Below are 16,089 nucleotides of genomic sequence, written 5' to 3'. Positions count from 1 at the left end.
GATTACAAGCGGCTGACCGTTCGGATGTATACGTATGTATATACCTTCACGACCACTCGGAGCTCCGGCTAGATCCGCCGCTCATTTTATCGTCGCCGCGGTGATGAAAAAGGCCCCCCACCCCCCACCCCCCTATAATTCCGGGATACCGGAAGCTGGATGATTAAATGAAAAGATGTTACGCCTCCGTGCATCTCGACCGTAATTTCATTCGTCAAACGCACCGAGTAACTCGATGCGTTGTCAAAAACGAGTTGGCGGTGATGAAAAGAGAAAATTTACTTCACAAATCAACGTGACGACAAAAACGCGGTGAAGATTAATCACAATTGCGATATAGTCCAGGATTCTAAACGCTGTGTAAAAAGTTTTGATTTTGTTTTTTTTTTTTTTTCTCAGCAACAACGCCTTGCATCGGTGTTCGGAGTTTAGACACTTTGAGCATTGATTTTATCAATTTATCGCTGTTCGATAGTCCCTGAAATATAATCGAGTCACGGTCAACTCGCGGAGAATCAAAGCTTGCCTCTCTCTTCTTTTTTTTTTTTTCTTTCACCCATCGGACGCGGGTACTTGTAACGCAGTTTTGAGGACGCGTCTCATCCCGACATGTTCACAAGATTCGCGAGCAAATTGGGATCTTCAACGAGTTGTGTAACTGGAGAGACCAAAAAGTTGGTGAAACTTAATAAGTTCATTCGGTTAAGCTTCTCCCTTCGTATCCCTCCCCTTATTTTTCCCCTGTTTCGTTCCTTTCACCCTTCAATCTTCTCCCTGGTATTCAATCCAGACAAATCCAGCCGGAGCCACTCCAAGCACCCTAGTGACAACCCCAAATTAACTTACCGGTACATTTCAAGCCGCGGCTATTAGCGACGAGAAATCCACTGTTTATAAATTTTACCCCTCCCCCCCCCCCCCCCTCCAATCGTTAAAAAAGATATATTAAAGAGATAAAAAAATACGGCATAGATTTGCGACAGTCGGAATTTTTCTGGAACAGCGCCAGTTTTACACGGAAAAGCGTGATAATTTCAAAGAAGCGAAGAGGATAATAAAATATCGTATCGACGAAGAATTTTACCCTGCAGCAGTTTTGTTGAAGAATGTGAAAAACCGAAAAGTCGACGGGTTGAAATCCTAAAGTCAAACTGCCGACAGTTAAAGACGCTGAAGGGCCATAAATACGAAAAGATGACTTGTGGATAGATAAAGATTGAGAACAGTAAAATGTATAAATAAATTTGTACCGACATTTTTTCATTTTTGAGAATGGCCGAGATTACGAAGAGCAAAACATTGAATTGCGAAAATACCGAAGGGTCGAAGCGTCGAGTTTTCAAACGTCAGACTCGCGCCTTTGTAGAAAATCTACGAATCCGAATTCATCGACAACGACTGGCCGAAGACTCGAAAGGTCGAAATCCCGAAAGCCGCCAAAGACGGAACGGGCAAAGTGCCGAAGGATCGGATGACGTCGGAAGCCGTGAATTCCCGGCCGACGTCTCGTGTCGTCCGGCACAAGTCTGCTTTCGGTTTTCCGGCCTTTCCGCATTTTGCCGATCGCAATTTTGCTCCGTCCGAACTTTCCTTGTCGACGCTAATTTTTTCGGTATTTCGCCCGTTCGATGCATCGGCAGGTCTCAATTTTTAACTTCGTAACTTTAATTTTTCCGTGTCTCCACGTTTCGCGCTTTGTTCGTTCGGAATGCCGAATGTTCTGAAAATGCTTTATCGGATAAGAGAGCTGTCGGTTAAATGAACTTTCTGGGAAAACAGTAATTCCACCGGGTGATTTACCGAAAATCCCAACCTCCTTACGTTGATCATTCGGTGTTTAAAATTCGCATCTCGAGTTTTTCACCGTCCACTTGCTCCGAACTAACAAGTTACGGGTATCCGTCTCACCAACGTTCGAGACGATTAATCATGCGGAATTTAGCCTCAACATTTGCAGGATCGTCGATCCCGCTGCAAGCTCCGAAGCTTTTGTTTGGATACCTCGAAGACGGACGCGATATGACGCTGCACGCATTCGGAAGTTGTACTCGCTGATGATGTTATTGTTCCTCGAGGTTCCTCGGTCCCGCAATTAGCCCGGTATTATTGATGTCAGAAATTGTGCAGCCCGGATCCGTTTCGCACCCCCTTCGCTAATTGGAGAACCCGGTTCGTCTGCAATCGAGCAGTCGGTATATTCCGCTTTTGACTGTCTGTTATACGTGTTGAGCAAACTATGAGAGACTAACTTGACCATGCTTGAATACTCCGAGTCATGGAAGCGTACGTAGATCTCGACAGCACCTTGAGTCAATCGAAAACTTTGAATACCGGTAGGGGATGGATTTTTGTTCGAGCTTTTATTGAGATGAATAAATTTCGATTCTACACACCGAATAATAACCGAAACCCGTATTCGTTACTTACAAAGTAACTTGTTTTTCTCCTTTTTACGTTGATAAATAATTCTTGAAGTTTTTGGTTTATAGCTGATACGGGTGCCTGTTTGGAAGAAAGAGGAAAAACATTTTCATCAAAACGCGACGGACTTTACGGTTATTAACGTTATCAGGGGTGGTGTAATGAGAGCATGATGGGAAATTACCTTTGGCGTTTGATACGAGAAGGCCGTACAAAAATAGAAGAAGTACGAAAAATAGTCATTTTTATAAACTTTTATGTCAATTTTTTTACATTTATAGTTTATTGTTAATCACTGTTTTTAAGTAAAAGTGATTCAAATGCAAAACTAAAATTTGGTTAATCGTTATTTACGGTAAATTTTTTAGAGAATAGGCAATATTTTCTAAAATCCAAAATATCGTTCCGACTTCTACAAAAACAAACTTTGTCTAACAAAACTATTTTTTTTTTTTTTTTTTATTCAACAGCTACGTAGAAGGAATCAAAATTTGACACCCAAAACCAAGACACTAAATTCGTGTTGACCGGTGTTACGATCCTTGATTATTTCACCCTCACGATAAAAAATCTCTCTCTCACAATGCTCGAGAATTACAACACGAGTAACGCTGACTCGGAAAAAAGCAATTATTCAGGGAAACTCGGTGCTGGAATCAAGCGAAATCCTCGATAACAGAATACACTGTAAAAGTTGGAAATAAGCTTAAGGTTTTTATTATTCTCAGCGTACGATTTCCGCGAAGCGCAGAGATTAAGAAAGAAAAAGTACACGGAGCGTTATTCACGCTCGGTGTCATTTTTACCTTTACAAGGATAACGGCCGGATGAATAAACAAGTCGACTCAGGCATCGGCGTGTACACACAACACGGAGTATTAGCGATGTTCTACATTATACGAAAAGTTTTTCCCGTACTGTACCACCGTCAAGAGTCAGCCGAGGGGTACGTCGGTGAACTCGACGGGTGGGGGGGGGGGGGGGGAGGAGGGAAGGTTCGGAGCTTTCGAAAAAGTTTTGATCACCGGGAAATTTTCTCCCGGAGGAAAAAGGTACTCTGGCACACTGCGGGTGATAAGATACGACGAAAAAACACACCGATCATCCCACCGTCTTCCATCAGCATCGGACCAGAACCAACTATGGGTATTTACTTTCTGTTACTGCGGGGAGAGGAAGAAGAAAAATAAAGAAGCGTGGAAAAAAAGCTACCACCTTTATTCGATTATATGCGCCTGTAGACGCGGCAGCTGCTCCTCTAAAATCGTTCAATAATTCCAGCAAGCTAAGCATATTCACCGATATCCTTACGCTCCTGCAGCGGGATAAGACGTCGCGGAATTAACGACGCCGGATGTGACGTCACTCGCACCCCCCAACGAAATCGATCCATCCCTCGACTCCTACCACCACCCCCGGCCTCGCCGACCAACGATTTATGACGTCGTTGCCCCAATTTGCATACCTACATATAAGTGTATGTATAATATATATATATATGTATATATATATATATATAATTATTTTTTTTTCTCAGTAAATAGGTCCTTTTAATATCGTAGATTCGATAAGTTATTTTTTTTGGCTCGCCCTAATGTGTATGTATATAAATAAAAATTCCCTTTCTTACAATGGTGCTGCAGGGGAGTGAAGCCGTTCAATAATAACGTGCAGCACGGGGTAAAAACTAGACTCGACTTCATTACCCGAATCGTTCTTCTCCGAGCATCTTGCGGAAATCCTCCATATGGTCAATAACCGTATGACAAAAATGGCTTTCGAACTCCCCGGAAACGGGGGAAAAATTTACCAACAAATTCTGAATTCGCGAAGGGTGGAGGAATATCGTTTGTCGAGTCAGATCGTCGTTCCCACGACTTCCTTTGACGCGACTGTGACGGTGAAACGGGAAATGGAAAAGGATCGAGGGAGGAATCGAGCTTGAACGAAAACTCGCCTGCATTTCTACACCTTCGACTCGACTCGCGGTTAGACGGTTTCTTCTTTATCGGTGCTCTTCTCGTTCCCTGTTTCTCGTCCAAGGAAGGCACTTTGCTTCTTCCGTTCGCCCTTTTATCACCGACTCGCCGACAAAAACTCTGGGACAACATCAGGGAATCCATCTCTGGTTAAACAGTCTTCACCTCGAATTCACCGTCTTAATTCTGCCCCGAACCGAACTTAAAGAGAGAGAGACAGAGTGAGAGAGAAAGATGATCAAAGAGTTGAATGGACAATTAAGATTCCTTAATTGGGATTCCAAGATCTCCGGGCTTATATTGGCACGATTTCACGGTTGAAACTTTGCAAATTCTCTCAAAGAACTTGATATTTCATTTCGCTTAATCACGTTATAAATCTTCGAGTAAGAAGAGAATAAAATTTTTTATTCGAAACGAAAACCCGTTGATTAACAAGGGTGTAGCAAAAAGACATTTACATCTAACGAAATATATTATAAATATCCGAAATGCATGAGCTAAATTTTGATATACCGAATTTCTTAACTACAAACACGTCTTGACAATATATTCTAGATTTTTTTTTTTTTTCTTTCACACCGACAACACTTATCGAAAGGTTAACACCCCGTTTTATTCGCGAACACATTCTCCACAAATCTTCTAACTGTGATTTATATATTGGATAACGATATAAATACGTATTTCTTACTCAATCATAAGTTCAACGTTTCTATACTGTAAAGATAATACAAATTGTGTTTTTTCTTAAATTTACGAGGTCCGAGAGAAAATCAACGAGATAACGTATTTTTCATCCAAAAAAAAAAAACATACACGGAAAACCTACGCACCTCAATTTTGCGGTCAGTTTACACTCCACTCTAAAATCTGTCTTACTTTTTTTTTATATAATATAATCACTGTTCCAAAGGGGAATAAGAATATTCGCGGAAGCGTTGCTTCTATTGTATATACATATTTTTTTTTCTCATCTTCCTTCCGCGGAGGAGCGGCGAACGGATTGCACGAATATAATCTCCGCTCCATCATCATCACCATAATCATGATCATCATCATCGCCGGGTGGGCAGGTATAGAAAGGAAACCCAACGGACGACGTTCCGCAGTCTCCATCTTGGTAATTTCCCTCAGGATATAGACCGTCGTCGCTTATACCGCCGCGGAATTCTCCCCGCGGTGCGGCGCGGATACACAGGACGATGTTCTCCGTTATCCTTGGGGAGGAGGAGGAGGCCGAGGGTGGGAAACTTATGCTAATTAAACCGTGCCGCTTCTCAGGGCCTGCGACCCTGGATGACATGAAACATAAAAGGCCCACCGGCAAACAGTCCTAAACCCAAATAGAATGAACCAAACCGCTCCTCTTCACCTTATGAAAAATTACCACAGTTGTAATTGCGTTGCTTTTGTGGTTTAGCTTGATGGTTCGTTCCCTGATTGTACGGAATTGTCATGCCTACGCTTCGAAATCTTTTCAATTGCTATCATAGTTTGATTAGGTACAATTATCGTCGTTCCGTAAAATAAGTTATTTCGATTTATCTCTGCATTTTTTTTTTTTTTTTTTTTTTTTTTTTTTGTGACAGGGTGAATATGAAACGAAAATTATCGTTAATAGCGGAAAAGTTTTTTTTTCATAATTCACGGTGAAAATATTCATTTATTTTTCACTTATTATACCGAATATGTAATTAGTAAGTAAGACAACGATAATAATTGATAATCTAATCGCACAAATTGACATTGCAGTTCATCGTTAATGGGAGTAAGAAACAAAAAGCCAATTAATTATTTTTCCTCATTGTTATGAAATAAAATAAAAGAAACGCTGGCACATACGTGTGAAAGCGCAGGACGAGTCGGATCTCTGCGGATTCGTCCGAGAGGCACGAGTGGCATAAATTTGGCCTTACACGCCAAGGGAGGATCCGACAGTCGGCCCCTTAAGCCTCCGGTGGTGTTAAATTAAATAATATATTACACGCGCCTCGCAAACCCTTTCCGCTCTCACATTTCCCAGCGATTTTCTACGGATTAGGCATAGAGGAGGACGCTCGGCGTCCTTCCCTCACCCCTTTTGACAACCCTCTGATACCGGGGATTTTTGCCGAAACTAAAACAAACACGGCCGCCTTCAAGGCGCTTCTTCGAGCGGATCAACGACGACGAAATTAAAAAAACGAATATCTATCGGAAAACGATCCGACGTAGTCGGGGAAAAAAAGAGCGAAATTTTTGAATTTTTAAAAATTGCCTCTCTCATTTCACCAATATTTTTAGTTTAAAGCGAAGCTTAATTTTCTCTTCAAACACACTTTTTTCACCCCTCATGAAATTTTTTTATTTATCATACCACCTGCGAATATTCCAAAAGCATGAATTTCCGGCGCAATGATTTCGCGGTGAAAATTTTTCCGCCAAACGGTAAATATTATATTTACCGCATCGCGAATGATGGAACAGTGAAGAACTTTAGAGAGATTCTGTACATGCTAATTGGATTTTGTACACTTTCGTATTCGCGAATTCGGTGTTTCATTTTATTTCGAAATTCCCGGAGGCGTGCGGTGCGTTGCGGTGGATATTTAATTCAAGAATCGTGAGTTAGCGCTTCCATCCAAGCATATATCCACAATTATTCCTCAATAATTTATCAGGATTATTTCACCACGCCGTTAAATCTAATTAAAGCTAACTCGCATGTACATGTATAATTCGGATGCGAAACGAATTGACGAATTAATTAATTCCTATCTCATCGGGAATTTTTTACCCTCTGAAGATTTGTAAATTTATTGTGCCGGACGAGAAATATTCAATTTCCGGTTAACCTAGCGTTGCGGAATACCTGTATTCATAATTCTTAAAATCGCTCCAACATATCAGCAAAAATTTAGTTTCCTAAAATTGGCGGCGATTCTAAATCAAACGAATCAAGTTGAGACTAGGTGAGTAATAATTGTCCAACTATATCTGCCCTTTCAGGGGCACAATTCTTATTTGCATGGAATATAAACGTCATTGACGAGCCATAAGTTTTTGAGATTACGATTCTGCAGTCAGAATTGAAAAATTCGAAATTTCAAATCCAATATCCGGTGGTCGGTTTTGACTAAATTCGATTTTTTTTCGTTCGATTTACACAAGATCGAATATAAGGGGGTCTTCCGAGGTCTCGGATTTTTTTTCCACCAGTTGAGATTGAAAAAACAAATTTCACCAAGAACGAGGTAAAATTTTTTTTAACGCAGACTTTTATAATATTTAACCAACCGTCCATCACGTCAGATTTACCGTTTTGAATTTTGAAATTTTCACACTCGATTCGTAATCAACCGTAATTCATTTTTTGCACACTGATTGTTGACCAACAAATTACTGTGAATTAGTATTAGTGGTGTAAAAATTGAAAATAATCTGGTATTCAATATATTTAACACCGCTTCTGAAAGGCTTAAGAATTTCCAACTATTCGTTGGCAAAACTTTTCCTCATTGTACCGGAAGCGTCGGAGGAATTCGTCAGTCCGTAAAGGGGTGCATCACCCCGCCTGTAAGATCGTCGAGGAAGCGTTAGTACGCTACGTGTAAATTAATTTCTCTTCACCGCCAGAGGTTTTTGACCGTGATTAACGCACCTTAAGTCAAAATTTGCATCTGACTGGGTAAAAGTTTTCCAAAATTACCGCTCGTCGGTTTGTTCGTTCTAGCTCGCTGCCCGTTTTCAACACAGGATATCCTCCGTCCAGCTTTCTGGGGATGACTTGAAGTATGCCAACTATACCTTCATCCGCTTTTCCGGCAGTTCAGACAAATCTACACAAGTTTCAGATTCCTTTCTTAAGATTTCGAGACAGCCGCGCTTACACTGTACGTACGCGTAATACGAACCAACTTTCAAGATCTTGGCTTGTTTTCGACTCGAATTACACACACGGAATATTTGTATTCTATGAAATAGATTTCCGTTCTCTTGACGTCGCAGAGAAGAAAAATTTAGTCACATTTATTCGAACATCGATTCAATAATCTCTAGAAATATTATCATTCGCTTTGACAGTGTTAGCGAAATGTTTGATTTTGTCAGAATAACGTTTCCATTCGATGTACGATAAAATATTAAAACTATTTAAAATTGTGACAAACTTAGAGACACGATTTATTTTCCAAACTTCAATCGCGGTACGTTGAAATATATTTTTAACAATAAGCAATTCGTTGGCTTTCATTGAATAATTTGCGTCATGCGTGAATTTCGCGATTGCGAATTGTCGACGATATTGCAGAGAGACACGTCGACATGTTGAATGAAAATTTGAAATTTCGCGAGATTCAATTTAAGAGTGATAAAAGTTTGCGGTTCTCCGTGTATTCCCCTTATTCTTACAATCCGAGGGTTTATCCGTCTTGCTGCGGCATATATTTCCATCACCGACATATAATTCCGTTTCCTCGCTATTTTTCACCCCTCCATGTACAATCCATATTTTTTTCTTTTTTTTATTTTTCCCTATCCAATAAGTCTTCGCGTCGCGTGAATAATTCGGAACTTGCACGACGTACCCGATTTTGGATCGCAGCCCGAAAATCAGGAAGATAGACAGAGTCTACGATACCAATTTTCTCATCTCGTGTCGTGACACTGTCGAAAATCAACCGTTGAAACGCACGCAAAGCCAGTTTTCCTCGGCTGATTGGCCGGTACTTGTAAAGAGCATTAATTCGCCCTTTGGATGGGCTTAATTCCAGTCAATTGAGGGCTCGCCGAACGCTCGATTGATCGGAACGTTCATTGTTGCGGCTGCAGAGCCGGGCCTGCCTGGGAGCCCGGGTTAAAACCTAGATTCGCGGATGATCGACCTCCGTCAATCGACTCGACCGATACAATTCCCATCGCAATCGAAATTAACCATCGAAACGCTATTCGCTCCCCAGCTGAAAACTCGCGAGCCTTCACTCGGCGCGTCGACACTTTGATTTTCGTCACGGGTCATTTTTTTCCCAACCGAGTGCGGAAAATTTGACTTTTCTCACCCGGATGATTGCGCAAAATGTCACATTGCCGCACTAGGGCGACAAATTGAATCGAAACATCCTTTCTTGCAGTGTGACGAGATATTTTGGATATTTTCACGCGCTAAGTTAGGAAAAATAACATCTGCAACACGCGCGAGAATCACTTGTTTGCGCAATCTTCCCTCACTTTATTTCCCTCTTTACCGTGTCCTTTTTTCGTTTCAACTTTACGGTAGATCAAAAATTCGAGAAAGACATGAATTTTTTTTCTTCACTCGAAACAGTAATTCGCTCTGTGGAAATTATTGGAATTAAACAACCACGGAAAGGAAAATGAGAGAAAAAAAAAAATAATAATAATAATAATAAAAGTAACGAAACGAAACGGAAAAATTTCACCTATTGCTTGGTGGTGAAAAAAGACGTTTCTTCGTTTCGTCAATTTTTCATTTCATCCCTCGCGGTTCAATCATAGCGATTGACGGGGGTTGTCGATGGATGTGACCAAATTTCTTGACGTACCGCGTCACCGCGTCGATTTCCATGTATTTGATTTCGCCTTTACGACACATCCGCGTCTCTCTACGGAGGCAAATATATCTGAGAACTCCCGGTTTTTCCCCGACTCTTCTCACCCCGGTTAGGTACGGGGAAAAATCTGTAAATCCGGATGGAATGAAGAAATGAAGGAAGGAAGGAAGGAAGGAAGGAAGGAAGATATTTCCTAGCTTTATAATATTTTCTCATCCGCAGTTCTGTACACGCAGCTTCCAGCTGCGAATCTCACTTCAACCCCCGTCGCTGTTTTTTCGTTTTTTTTTTATCTTTTTTTCTTCTTTTTTTTTTTTTACCACTTCTTTTTTTTCTGCAGCTCAATCCCTCCCCGTCGAGAAAAGACAGCGCGTTGAAAATCCATCTCGTTTTTCCTAATTCCAAATTCTTGTACTCTCGTAACGCTGTGGTTCTTCGGGAATTCCCTGAAATAAAATTGAACGGAGAAAAAAACTCAGCCAGTCCTTAAAATCAAAGGTTCTTTCTTTCGTCGGCATACAATAATTTCACATCCTTCAAAAAAACATTTCCAACATTTTTCCTCTTATACAAAATATTGATCAGCGTTTAAGAGGACGTTACATTACTATAGAAAATTTTGGGCTTAAATAAACGATTGTCGTTCTGCTCGTCACAAAATACTGCGAGTTTGAATGGGGTAAAATAAATAGGAGAAGAAACAAAATCTAAGCGTAAGAAGAACAATTTAAGATCAAACGGTAATTCAATTTAAGCGTGTATTTTATGTATATGTCTGCGACGGTTGATTCCGGGCAGCATGTATACAATATACATACACACACACACACATACATACATATATATATATATATATATATATATATATACATATATATATATATTCGACTATGTAACTTTGGAGAATCGTTCCACCGAGTCTGTTTGACAGATTCAATTACCATCGCCGCTGTTACGGACAGATTGTATAAATCGTCAAATAAGGAATCGGAAGGCACACGCCCCGTGGGTAATCACGATTACGTCATACAATGTTCGATTATATTTTCCAGGTAATTCGGAACAGCGAACAAGTAGAATCGAAACCTGGCCTGAGTTTGAAATAATAACGAAAAATAAAATGCTCACTATTTTTGATTTTGTTGAATAGTTTTCTGTAATTTTCCCATCGCTGAAACAGTACCTTAAATTTTTTCAGATATTTGATTAAACTGCTCAATTATTTATAAGTATTTAACGTGATTTTGAAGTGGACCTTTATGATTCTTCAACAGTTGTCAAAAACTGAATTTTCTTTTCCAAATATCTCAAGACCGGGCTCATAATGACTGAATTTTTTGTATTTGTTTCAGGACTTTGAGTTTTTTTTTTTTTGATCAACTGAAATAAAATCTCAAAACTTCTATCATTTACTTGAAACATTTATAAATCGGTTGTTGACGAAACAAAAAAGTTTAACGTGCCAAAATAATAAACAAAAATCGCTTCATAATGAAACCGGTCTAGAAATGTTGTAACAATAAGTGAAAGATAGGTGTTTTGAAAATATTTCGAAAGTTTTCAGACCGTTCGAACAATATTTAGTTGAGCAAAAAAATGAAGGCTGCTGAAATTAAATGGAAAAAAATTGGAATAGAAAAGACAGTTTCTGAGTATTTTTTGAGAATCTTTAAAAGCGTCCTTTTCAAAATCACTATCAATATTTATAAGTAATTAAACGGTCGAATAAAAAATCTGAAAAAATTCAGGGTACTGTTTCAAAGTTTGGACAATAACAGAAGTTTTTTTTTAAACAGAATAAGGAATGGTGAGGGTCAGACGTTGGTCAGGTTCGCATGGAATTCCCCATATGTACCCTCGAAAATTTGCCCGAGTTTCCGTTAATATGTGGGAAAATTTTCAAAAGCTCAATTTCGATATTTTCGTTTTTGCGTCTCGTTTTTCTTCACGAAATAACGAGTCTTGACTCCGTTTAAATTAAAAAAAAAAAAAAAAAGGACCTACCACGCTCCAGAAACGCCGTGTAAATCTGAAACTGAAATAATTTCTCATACAATGAAGCTGCGGTGGCCTCGTTTTGTTCAACAGGTTAACCGGAGGGTCAAGCTCGCAGTTAAAAGCCCGCAACGCAGCGTAAAAGCTCTCATAATTTAATAAGAGTGTTTTCTTTTTCTTTTTTTTCTTTCTTTCTTTCTTCCAAGTCTCAGAAATTGATCCTGCTTCCTGAGAACGGGAGAAATCGTTTTCACGAAATTTTTAAAACATTTTAGTAGCTGAAAAATTCACTTTTTTTCACATGAGAGTATTCAATTTGGACAAAATGTCAAGATCGAAAAAGAGCAAAGGTGAAATCTTGAATTTTCTCGAGAATTGAAATAATTTTTTGCGATTTGTAGATTGGTATTGATGAAATTGGTGATTTTATTTATCAAGCTTTGACTTCGCTTACACTGAAAATTATGATTTTCACTCTTATTCACGTACCTATATGGACTTTTCGCACTTTACCAACGATAATCTCATTTCGGTCTCGATCCCTGGCGTGAATAGAATCTCGAACGATCCGCAACATGCGGTGTATGTCGGTGTTATTATTTCATTAAGTCGTTCAGGAACGGGGGGAAAATCGAGCCGTCAAAACCGCATCATACTTCCTAATGAAACTCGGGCCGTAATCGCCCGAACGGACTCCATTACTGTAACGTTTACTAGTATCGAAAATTATCATTATACGAGAACGCTAATACTTGCCTGCACTCGGTAAACTATAGTCTACGCAACCCTTTCAGCGTTATTATACAATCTCCATGCATGAACGTGTATCAGGGTGTTTGAGAAAAAAATAACTCGCAATTTTCCACCGTGGCATCACCGAGAAAAATTGTTTGGGTAAGAAGAAAGATTTTGTAAAAAAAAAAAAAAAATTACGCTTCGAATTTTTATTCATTCCGCACGATTTTTCTTTTCCTTTTTTAATCCGTTTTTTTTTTTTTTTTTTATTTTACCGCCTTCTCGCAACGAATTTCACCGATTATCCGCAAAGAACAGAGGTGGCAAATTTTTAAACAAACATCGAACCAAGCTTTGAAAATATTTTGAACCATAGCTTGTAATAATTGAGCTTAATTTTTCGTTCCTTAGCTTCTCATTTCATTTATACTCGTATTCATTTACGGAAAGGAAATTGTTCACTCTATAATTTCTTTGCTGTTCCGAAGCTTTCGTTTTCTCGGTTGGTTTATAAACTCCGATCTCTTATTACAGATGAGAAAAATTGAATCGAAATTATTCTTTCGTGAGATCAATAAAATTTCGATAAATGTTTCGACTCACATTTTGAAAGGAAGAAATCAGTTTTTCTTTTTTTTTTCTTTTCTTTTTTTTAATATTATTATTATTAATTATCAACGGTGAAACGGGATGTTAATTTTCACGCGAATATCAAAGTTTAATGTGTCTGTATGAAATTTAAGTTCGTTTTAGACACACAGAATGGCCATAAAGAGCTGAAGGGAGAGAGAAAGAGAGAGAGAGAGAGAAAGCGGCGCGTCTTCAGCTCGTTAAATTTCAACATTTGTCGGAGCAAACATTTGCACTGTGCAGACACTTGGCGAGGCCGCAAAAGCTTTCGCGGTAGATGAGCAATGGCGCCTTACACACGTGCCACTTTAATTACATACCCACCCACAGTCTATTAAACCACCCTGCAGCTTGCAAGCTCGTCTCATTCATCCGGTGCCGAGGGTTGAAAAAATTTTCCCATCAAAGTCTCTGTACAAACTACTGCTGGACAAGAATTTGTTTATTTTTTTTTTTTCTTTTCTTCCTCGTATCGATAAGACGTAAACAAATCAAGAGAAGATGAAACGAACGATTTTTTTTAAGTAAGAAATGAGAAAAAAAAAAAAGAAAAATTACAATCCTCTGCACCTACTCTCCAAATTTTGTTCGCGTAACTTTATTCTGTAAATTTTCACATCTCTGATCAATCTTCTTCGTTTCTCAACATTTGTTTGTTTTTTTCTTCCTTTTTTTCAGCCGGAGCGAGAGATTCGGGAGGCAGACGTTATCCCGTAATTGTCTTCGTTCACGGCGAGAGCTACGAATGGAGCAGCGGAAATCCCTATGACGGTAGCGTTTTGGCAAGCTATGGAGGTGTCGTCGTCGTGACGATAAACTACAGACTCGGAATTCTGGGTAAGCCTGACTGAATCACACAGCTAATTTTTCCACATTCGTTATCACCGAACGGTCAAAAAACACGAGCGGAAAATTGAAAGGAGAAGAAAGAAAACTGAGAAAAAAAAAACAAAAAAAATTGGCAAACGAGTATGAACAGAAGAAAAATAAGCCTGTTTTGTTTCATACTTGAATTCGATAAATTTTGATAAATCCAAATTTTTTTTAACACGTGTAATAAATCGCGCCCGAGAGCCGTTTGTATTGACTGGGAAAATTCCGAAACCCATGATACGTATATACATTGCTCTCGGTGTCCCGGTAAAATTGAAAAACGAGCTGAGCTTTTCTTTGGCATTGAAAAGCTGCGTAAAGAGGGCTCGTGAAGAGAAAAAGGCTCAAGCGCCATCGATCTGTGTCATTTCTCTTTCCTTTAGAAGGAGTATTAAAAACGGCAAGACTGCGAGTGCAAGGAGAGAGAGAGAGAAAAAAAAAAAACGGAAAGAAATAAATAACTTAAACCTGGGCCATTGAAAGTTATTTCAGCGTTTGCCGGATTTGGCTGTAAATTTAGAAAAGCCGAGGATTTTCCCTCCGCCAAAGGTATAAGAAGATTATTATTATATATTACATGCACGGATTTTTTTCCTTCTCTTTTTTCACTTCGTACTTCGGTCTGTTTTTTTTTTTTTTTTTTTTAGTTTGGTATCATCGTCTCATCTTCTTTACTTTTTCCACAAGTTACGCGGCCGTGTAACTCAATTTTTTATCCTCGAGTTTTTCTCTCGCCGCCCTGCTTCTTTGAAACAAAAAAAAAGTTTGCTTCTATTCGGTAATTGAAATTTTATATTCCGCAAGATATTCTGACGCGCAAGAAAAAAAAAAAAAAAAAAAAGACGGTAACATCGAAATCTTGGTCGACAATTTTTGCATTAACAGTACAGTTTTTTATACATACGTTTTTTTTTTTTTTTTCATTGACGATTTTTTTTAAGGATTAGACAAGTTTCGAATGGTAAATTCAGTTTCGAAATTCTACTCGTAAAGCGAGTGAAGAATGCGAGTAAGGAGAGATCGAATATCGTAAACTATGAGAGGAGCAGAAGATGTAAAAGGATTGAAAGTTTCTCCCCAACGGCGGAAACGGCGGCGGTTGCCAAGCAACAAGACGTCGCAAATCTAATAGGAAACTCATTACAAGAAAACCTTCCGTTTTCGGGATAGAAAATTCATAGCCCGCCCCCCGGATTTGAAAAATAAGTTAATCGGCTCTCAACGACATTCATACGCGTCATGTATACAAATATAAAGCTGAAGTAGAACCGGAAATAAAAGTGGATGAAATGAAAAAGAAAAAAGAATTACGTTTATTTACACTTTTGCAACAGCTCTTTGTCGAAATTCGTATTCAACTAATTATTACAGTGACGACGTTACGAAGAAGAAAGTAATGCAAAAATTTTAAATAATATTCCAAAATTTACGGAATAAAAAATCGAAATCCAAATACTCGACCTTTATTTTGTAGCGCGGAAAATTTTTCGCACATCTGCACCTCATGCTTTATTTTCTACTCCGCTTCCTTGTGCAAGTTTCTTTCTCGTATACATCGAATCCATTTATCCATTTTAAAGGAGGCTAAAAGCAGGTGAGCTGAATAAGGTGAAATCGTAAAGAGCACAGGCGAACCGTGTTGTAAAAGCTAAGGTACACATTTTCCTTGAAACGAATCAAACAAGTATTTTCCATTTTCCTTTCCAATGCTTTTTGTTAAAATTCAAGCTCACAAATTTTGTATATTCGAACTGTATTATTTATTCTTCGTTTGCTTTATAAGAATTTCTCATTTTACTCCGTTGAAAATGATTTTGATACAGTCAATTTGAGAAATTCTATTCGATTAGACAAACGTGTTTGTGATGAATTTTTAATTACTTTATTTTTTTCCTGCTCGTAAT

General features: G+C 38.8%; 1 protein-coding gene across 1 annotated transcript in view; it reads left to right on the top strand.

Moving 5' to 3' along the window:
* LOC107225923 (neuroligin-4, Y-linked) overlaps nucleotides 1-16,089 on the top strand; it is a 228,124-nt gene that overhangs the window by 162,380 nt on the left and 49,655 nt on the right. The window contains exon 2 of the mRNA XM_046734046.1: nucleotides 13,991-14,149. Coding sequence (XP_046590002.1) covers nucleotides 13,991-14,149 — 159 coding nt within the window. The remainder of the gene's footprint in view (nucleotides 1-13,990; nucleotides 14,150-16,089) is intronic.

This window comes from Neodiprion lecontei, chromosome 3, assembly GCF_021901455.1.
Source record: "Neodiprion lecontei isolate iyNeoLeco1 chromosome 3, iyNeoLeco1.1, whole genome shotgun sequence".
In the NCBI taxonomy this organism is placed as follows: Eukaryota; Metazoa; Arthropoda; class Insecta; order Hymenoptera; family Diprionidae; genus Neodiprion; species Neodiprion lecontei.
The sequence above is the reverse complement of the archived record's forward strand: the minus strand, read 5'-3'. Positions and strand labels throughout refer to the sequence as shown.